The 7947-nt window shown below is 53.9% G+C and overlaps 1 protein-coding gene across 3 annotated transcripts in view; it reads left to right on the top strand.

Annotated features, from left to right (window-relative positions):
• Positions 1-1596: 1596 nt before the first annotated feature.
• The window catches only part of Nos3 (nitric oxide synthase 3), a 21873-nt gene continuing 15522 nt past the window's right edge, over positions 1597-7947 (top strand). The window contains exons 1-9 of one of the 3 annotated variants that reach the window (XM_035448615.1): positions 1597-1760; positions 1922-1924; positions 3570-3672; positions 4045-4193; positions 4303-4465; positions 5656-5747; positions 5831-5972; positions 6679-6818; positions 6920-7094. In XM_035448615.1, the coding sequence (XP_035304506.1) occupies positions 1597-1760; positions 1922-1924; positions 3570-3672; positions 4045-4193; positions 4303-4465; positions 5656-5747; positions 5831-5972; positions 6679-6818; positions 6920-7094 (1131 nt within the window). Of the gene's footprint in view, positions 1761-1921; positions 1925-3552; positions 3673-4044; positions 4194-4302; positions 4466-5655; positions 5748-5830; positions 5973-6678; positions 6819-6919; positions 7095-7947 lie in introns of all 3 variants that reach the window. The other 2 variants (XM_035448614.1, XM_027428452.2) reach the window with 2 other exon arrangements.

The following is a 7947-nucleotide window of genomic DNA, read 5'->3' as shown; positions in this document are numbered from 1 at the left end:
AAAGGTGTCAGTGTGTGATGGTGGCTATCTCCTTGACACTGAAGCCAGTCACAGCTGCCTTAATAGATGCTCAGAAAGAGGAGTCCTTGGTTGTCAAGGAGTCAAAGTCATAGCTGGGCATGAGAGCCAGGCGGATCAGGTCTATCCAAGAATCTTCTGAAATGAAATATCCAGGAATAGGGGCTTGATTCCATCTCCTGCCTCTCTCAGATGGTGCAAGTCAGTAGGAACACATAGAGACCTCAAGGTCAGGGACCTGAAAGCAAGCTGGGATGAGCAGGGGCTGCCTGCTGATCCTCTGCTCGCTCCTCCCACCAGTCACCCAGGGAGGCCAGAGCTAACATCCAGGCCCAGGCTTCTCCCTATTTGTGGCCCCTTCACCTCCACCTGCCCCACCCCAAACTGGTGGACCCCACCTTCTTAGTAACCCCAGAGATCAGCACAGCCCATTCCTTCCTGCCGATCCTGCCAGCCGCCCCCCAGACCCACCCCAATCTTATCCTCCTCTGCTTTCAAGAGTCCAGCCAACACAAACCCCCATGTTTGTTTGTCTGCCTGTCTGCCTCTCCCAGTCCCTGCCTCTCCCTGTCTCTAAGCTTCTGTTTTGTTTCTTTCTCGTAGTTTCTTTTTTGGCCTCTGAGGTCTCAAATTCACCAGGCTCCCACTCCTGTGCACCCAAGTATCTCGCTGTTAATTTTCTGTCAGCGCTCAGATAGCACAGAACTACAAACTCCAGCATACATCTCTGCCTAAGGTGCCCAAAAGGTACTAGTATATGTCTCCCCTGCATTCTGGGAATTGTAGTTTGCCAAGCCCGCACTCAGTCTCACACACACACACACACACACACACACACACACACACACACACACACACACACACACACACAACTCTCCCCTGTGGCCCATCTGCCTCAGCCCTGATGGTTAGGTCTCTCCACTGACCTGCTGCCCCAAGGAAACATGTGTCACTTGATGGCAAGATCGGGGGTGGAGGCCCTGGATGGCAGCTTCCTGCCCTTTTGTGTCCCCCATTTGAGTCATGGGGTGTGGGGGTTTCAGGAAATTGAGATGGGTGGGGGAAGGATACCCTAATGCCAGCCACAAGGAAAAAAATGTCACTGCTTCCTTGCTGAACCTGTGTCTCCAAGCCCCCAAAGGAAGATGGGATAGAAGGGTAAAGAGAGAGAAGGCCAGGATAAACCTAGAGATCCCTGCTACTGACCCTGTGCTCAAAGCCCTCCCTCTGTGGCCTAACACCACCATCTGTCCCACCCCCAGTAGCTCCAGCCCACCATTTCCCTAAGACCAGCTCCTGCACTCAGTCCCAGGCCTCTAATGGACACCTGGGTTCCCACTTATCAGCTCTAGCCCTCAAGGCGGAACCCAGGCGTCCGGCCCCCCACCCTCTGGGCCAGCGGGCATGAAGCCGAGGTTTTAGAGCCTCCCGCCAGCCTTGTTCCTGTCCCATTGTGTGTGGGACAGAGGCGGGGCGAGGGCCAGTATCTGAGAGCCCCCTCCCACCACCCCCTCCCTGCTTCCTAAGGAAAAGGCCAGAACTCTGCTGAACAGGCAGCAGAGTCGAGGTGCAGCTGGCATGGGCAACTTGAAGAGTGTGGGTCAGGAGCCTGGGCCACCCTGTGGCCTAGGGCTTGGGCTGGGTCTAGGGCTGTGCAGCAAGCAGGGCCCAGCCTCTCCAGCACCCGAGCCTAGCCAGGCACCAGCATCCCCAGCCCCCGCCCAACCAGCACCAGACCACAGGTGAGGTCCATTTGGCTATGAGCAGGTAAGATATGTGAGTAAAGGGGTTGTGTGGAAAACTGAAGCCTGGGGCTGGGAGGAGCTACCAGTGCAAAAAGCTGCTATTGTGAACAGGACAGAATGAGGCAGCATGGCTGAGAAGAGGCCAGACACAGGGCCAGCAGGTAAAAGGTAAAAGTGAGAAATAAGGGGCCCTGCTACAGAACTGGGCCAGAGTTTGAATGTTGCTCCACTGTCAAAAGCTGTTTGATCTCAGACAAGTTACTTAACCTCTCTGAGCCTCTGTGTGAATAAAATGTGGACTTGGCAGTACTTACTAATTCATAGGAAGCCTTCAACAGACAGTAGTGATGGCCTCTTAACTGGAGAAGTCAGGAGCAGGGGAGGGGCCTTCTAGGAGTGGAGTTTCAAGGAACACGGCAGAGTTGGGACCTGAGATCCAAACACTTGGGGTCCATCCTCAGCCCTTCTCCCGAAAACAACCCTGCAGCCCTAGTCTTCAAAGGATCTCCTGGGCCTGAGGTCCTTGTGGAGAAGAAAGACCAAAAACACCCAGTGGGGTGTCAGGCCAAGCGGCTCCAGACAAGCCTGGGGGTCTGGTGCTGTTGGTCAGGGACACCAGGGCCCCAAGTCCCTCCCTTCCTCCTGCGCAGGCAGGCGGTCCTGGGAGGAAGTGATAAGGCTTCTGAGGCTTCCCTTCACACGACAGCTGCTGTCAAGAGGGTGTGAGAGGGAGCAAAATCAGAGCACAGACTCCTGTGGGGGCTCCGCTCCGCTCAGGCCCCTCAAGCAGGGCCTGTGCTTAGTTCATAGCCAGTTGCCAAAATACGATGATCCTTAAAACAGGGTAACGTGAGGAATGGAGGCTTAGGCGCCAGCATGGTGGAGGAGGACTATAATCCCAGCAGCTGGGAAGTGAACGCAGGAGGGTCAGGAATCCCAGATCACCCTCAACTATGGAGTTTGAGGCCAGCCAAACCCTGTCTCAACACCACCACCACCGCCGCCGCCACCACCACCACCACCACCACCACCACCATCCACACGTGCGCGCACACACACACGCACACACACACAGAGGCATGTGAGCATGCACAAGAGGCTATGTCACTCGTGGTTCAGAAACTGGACATCTATGAGCATGACATAGGCATGCACTCTGCTGAGGAGCTCATGTGGCATCTCAGGTGGGAAGGGCATCCCATGGTGAGCGCATAGACCAAGCAAGCAGGACAAAGAACTCTCTTTCTCTCTCTCTTTTATGACAAAAGTACTCCACTAGAATTCAGTAATCAGTCCATCAAGGCAGGAGTCTGTACCTCTGTCCCTCACCTTCCAAATCTCTAACTTCTCAACACTGATTCACTGGGATCCAGACTTCCAACTCGTAAAGCTAGGAAATACATTCACACTAAAAGAACCTCAGGTGTGAGGAGACAAAATAGGTGCTATGCAGGGAGTGAGGACCAGTCCGGGCCAGCACTCCAGGCAGGCCTAGAGAGTGGTCAGGGGTGGCTGAGCAACGGGAAGCCAGATACTGGCTCAGAGAGTGGCTTCCACTTGTGCACTCTCAAGTTAGAGGCTTCGTTTGCCTAAGCCTTGCTGCCTTTGTAAGAAGGGGCACATAGGTACTGTCCCAATACCTCCCAAGGCTATTGTGAAAGCTAACAGAAAATATTAGGAAGCAGTTGGTGGGCAATGACCCTGTGGGGTTATTGATACTGTACAATGTTCCCCTGAGCTACAACAGTGAGGCCTAAAAGACATAAACTTGTCTCCATGATTCTATGCATCCCTGGTTCCCAACAGCCCCCCACTAACCCGGCCCCCAGAGGGACCCAAGTTTCCTCGAGTGAAGAACTGGGAAGTAGGCAGTATCACCTATGACACCCTCAGTGCCCAGGCTCAGCAGGTAAGGACAGGCCCCACCCATGCTTCTAGGGCTGGGATAGGGGTTGGTGGAGGCCTGGCCCCAGGTGAGGACCCAAATGAGGAAGCTCCCCTTTGTATAGACTTGGCCTTGTCTATAAGTAGTGAAAACTGGGAAGGACTAGAGGGGTCAAAGGACATTGCAAGGGTTTCAGCAACCCTTTGGCCCTGAGCCCCAAGTGCTACCCTAAGCCAATCTGGCCTCCTCTCATTTCCAGTCTTAGCACTGATCTGAGTCCATGCTTTCCCAAACGTCCCTCCCTCTGCTCGGCATCTCCCTCAGCCCTTGTCAGCCACAGCCCATCCCATACTCTGACCTGATCTGGCTTTTGTGTTCCCTGTTCTTCTGGCCCAGGATGGGCCCTGCACCCCAAGACGCTGCTTAGGATCACTGGTATTTCCAAGGAAGTTACAGAACCGGCCTACCGAGGGCCCTTCACCCACTGAGCAGCTACTGGGTCAGGCCCGGGACTTCATCAATCAGTACTACAACTCCATCAAAAGGTGGGTCTCTCCTGCACTGGAGCCTCTGGGCTGAGAAGCCACCTCCACAGCTCATTGCCCATCCCTTCCACTGCCTGGCACCAAAGCTGTGGCCCTCCCCTCTCCCCAGGAGTGGTTCCCAGGCTCATGAACAGCGACTACAGGAGGTAGAGGCTGAGGTGGCAGCCACAGGCACCTACCAGCTCCGGGAGAGTGAGCTAGTGTTTGGGGCCAAGCAGGCCTGGCGCAACGCCCCCCGCTGTGTGGGCCGGATCCAGTGGGGAAAGCTTCAGGTATAATTAACTAGAGGGCACGGGTCCAGGATGGGTACCAGGGGGCTGAATGAAGAGGAGAGATGCAGGAAGCTCCCGAAGTTTCCCTGGGGGGGGGCAGTGGAAGGATCCCTGACCATTGCTTTTTGAGACAAAAGCTAAGGGGGCCAGCTTCCTCCTTGGAATTACTAGATAGTCCTCAGACTAACACTTGGTGATCAAACCCACAGTCCTTAGCTAAAGCAAGGCAGAATATTGAGGCTCAGGGTTTATGAGGACAGCTGTTAGAGAGGAATAGAGATGTTTCTGGAAAAGCTAAATTGCTCCTCCTGGAGGCCTTCACCTCATACCCACCTCCCCTGAGGTCCCCTGTAGCCCCCAGTCCCACACCCTCCTTCCCACCAGTACACACCACAGAACTAGCTTGGGTTATTGGAACAACCTCAGGACTAAGAAAAGCCAGGGACCTACAGGGGAACTGAACCCATGACCTTAGCCTCCTCGGCTGTAAGTGGCTGCTAAAGAATGTGAAAGAAGGCCCCATGCTCAGTGATGCCAAAGGCGTCTCCAATAACATAAGAGCACTCTGTCTGTGGTTGCCCAACCCTTTAAGTGGTTCAAAGCATTAGTTCAACTTTGAACCCATCAGGCTTCCATAATAGGCTCCACTCCCTGCTGGGTCCCTCCCTTAACTACTAGTCAACTACTACCACCCTCTACCCTATTACAAGTTTCCTCCTCCCTCAGGCAGGATAAAACCTCCCAGCCTTCTCCTAGAATCAGGATGCCACTGATAGGGTCCCTAGAACCACCTAACGCAACCACCTCTTCCCATCACTGATGACTCAAGGGAGCTGTATGGTTACCTTCCTTGGCGTGAACACTCTGGCCAATGAGCAACTCAATACCAATACCCCTAGGTGGGTTCCTATCAATTAGGAACCGTCCCCAGGCATCCACTCAGCAGTGAGCAAGTGCCCCTCTGTGCTGGTTTTCAAGTCTGCCTGAGGGGAATGGGGAGATGTGCCCTGGAAACATCAGGCTGTGCTGGGCAGGAGGGGCTGTCAGGCAGAAGAGGGTCGGTAGGGCAGTGGGTAGCTCCCCCAGACCCTGCCTCCTTCCCAGCAAGCCCTATGCCAGCACCTCTCTGGAGCGGACTCTCAAAACTTCACTTATCTCCTATATCCTTGGCCCATCCCCTCTGGGACCAGGTATTTGATGCCCGGGACTGCAGGACCGCACAGGAAATGTTCACCTATATCTGCAATCATGTTAAGTATGCAACAAACCGAGGCAATCTTCGGTGAGTGACCCCACCCCGGGCCCAGGCCCACCCAAGGCAGCAGTAAAGGGGCTCTAACCAGCAGCTTCATTCCCCCATGTCAGTTCAGCCATCACAGTGTTCCCTCAGCGATGCCCTGGCAGGGGAGACTTCCGGATCTGGAACAGCCAGCTGGTGCGCTATGCAGGCTACAGGCAGCAGGATGGCTCTGTGCGAGGGGACCCTGCCAATGTGGAGATCACTGAGGTGGTGTACTACTTTGCCTTCGATTGCTGTGATAAAACCCTGACAAAAGTAGTTTGGAGAGGAAAGGGTTTCTCTCATCATCCAGGTCTTAGGTCACAGTTCATTACTGAAGGAAGCAAGGGCAGAAGATGGGAACCTGGGGACAGGAACCTGGAACAACCATGGAGGAATGCTGTTAGCTGGCTTGCTCAGCTACCTTCCATATATACCTCAGGCCTACTTACCCAGGGATAGCACTGGCCACCGTGGGTTGGGCCCCCTACATCAGTCAGCCATCAATAAAAGTCCCCCATAGACATGGCCACAGGTCAATCTGGTGACGGAGGCAATTCCTCAGGTGAAGTTTCCTCTTGCCAGGCATGTCAAGTTGACAGCCAAGAGTAGCCATCACAAGTGGGAACCAAGGCTTGCAAGGATAGGGAAGCAGGGAGTTCTGCATGGGAGTGCAAAGAAGAAGACATCAGTGAGCAGGAAGAGGGGCTCTTCCTTGGGACGAAAGATGGGAAGCCAGACATGGTGGTGCATCCCTCTAATTCTTGAGAGGTTGAAGCAAGAGGGTCAGGAGTTCAAGGCAAGCCTTGACCACATAAGAACAGGGTCCTCCAGTGGGTATAGAGACCCGGCTACTGAGGAGTCCCTGAGGTAAAGAATGGGGATGGCTAATAGTGAGGATTCCCTTGAACTCACCTCTGCCTGCTTCCCACAGCTCTGTATCCAACATGGCTGGGCCCCAGGAAATGGCCGTTTTGATGTGCTACCCCTGCTACTCCAGGCTCCAGATGAGCCCCCAGAACTCTTCACTCTGCCTCCAGAGCTGGTCCTCGAGGTGCCTCTGGAGCACCCCACGTGAGCATGAAGGGCCAAGGGTGGGAGTGGGGCTGCCCAGATCCCTTTGAGGAGCACCTGGCAACTCTGCACAGAGGCTAATTTGAACCCAATACCCCTAGGCTAGAGTGGTTTGCTGCCCTTGGCCTGCGTTGGTACGCCCTCCCAGCTGTGTCCAACATGCTGCTGGAAATTGGTGGCCTGGAGTTCCCTGCTGCCCCTTTCAGTGGCTGGTACATGAGCTCAGAGATTGGCATGAGGGACCTGTGTGACCCCCACCGCTACAACATTCTTGAGGTGAGGGGATGCTGAGGAAAGGGGACATGGAGCTGTATGCCACCCCTACCCTGACCAGAGTGCTGGCCATGGGGAAATATGAGCTGAGTCAGGTCCAAGGAAGTGTGTGAGCTCCAGAGCCACCAAAGTTGGGAAGAGAGAATACTGTAAGTGAGGAAGTGTGTGTGTGTGTGTGTGTGTGTGTGTGTGTGTGTATGTGAGTGTGAGTGTGTGTATGTGAGTGTGAGTGTGTGTGTGTGTATGTGAGTGTGAGTGAGTGTGTGTGTGTATGTGAGTGTGAGTGAGTGTGTGTGTGAGTGTGTGTGTGAGTGTGTGTGTGAGTGTGTGTGTGTGAGTGTGTGTGTATGTGAGTGTGAGTGTGTGTATGTGAGTGTGAGTGTGTGTGTATGTGAGTGTGAGTGTGTGTGTGTGAGTGTGTGTGTATGTGAGTGTGAGTGAGTGTGTGTGTGAGTGTGAGTGTGTGTGTATGTGAGTGTGAGTGTGTGTGTGTGTATGTGAGTGTGAGTGAGTGTGTGTGTGTATGTGAGTGTGTGTGTATGTGAGTGTGAGTGAGTGTGTGTGTGAGTGTGTGTGTGAGTGTGTGTGTGTGAGTGTGTGTGTATGTGAGTGTGAGTGTGTGTGTATGTGAGTGTGAGTGTGTGTGTGAGTGTGTGTGTGTGTGAGTGTGTATGTGAGTGTGTGTGTGTGTGAGTGTGTGTGTGTATGTGAGTGTGTGTGTATGTGAGTGTGAGTGAGTGTGTGTGTGTGTGTGTGAGAGAGAGTGTGTGTGTGTGTGTGTGTATTGTATGTGTTTCCAGGCTGGCCCTGAACTCATGGTACTCTTCCTGCCTCAGCATCCCAAGAGCTGGAAGTA

The sequence above is a fragment of the Cricetulus griseus genome, chromosome 8 (genome assembly GCF_003668045.3).
Source record: "Cricetulus griseus strain 17A/GY chromosome 8, alternate assembly CriGri-PICRH-1.0, whole genome shotgun sequence".
Classification (NCBI taxonomy): Eukaryota; Metazoa; Chordata; class Mammalia; order Rodentia; family Cricetidae; genus Cricetulus; species Cricetulus griseus.
Note: the sequence above shows the minus strand (reverse complement) of the source record. Positions and strands in the feature narration are given on the sequence as shown.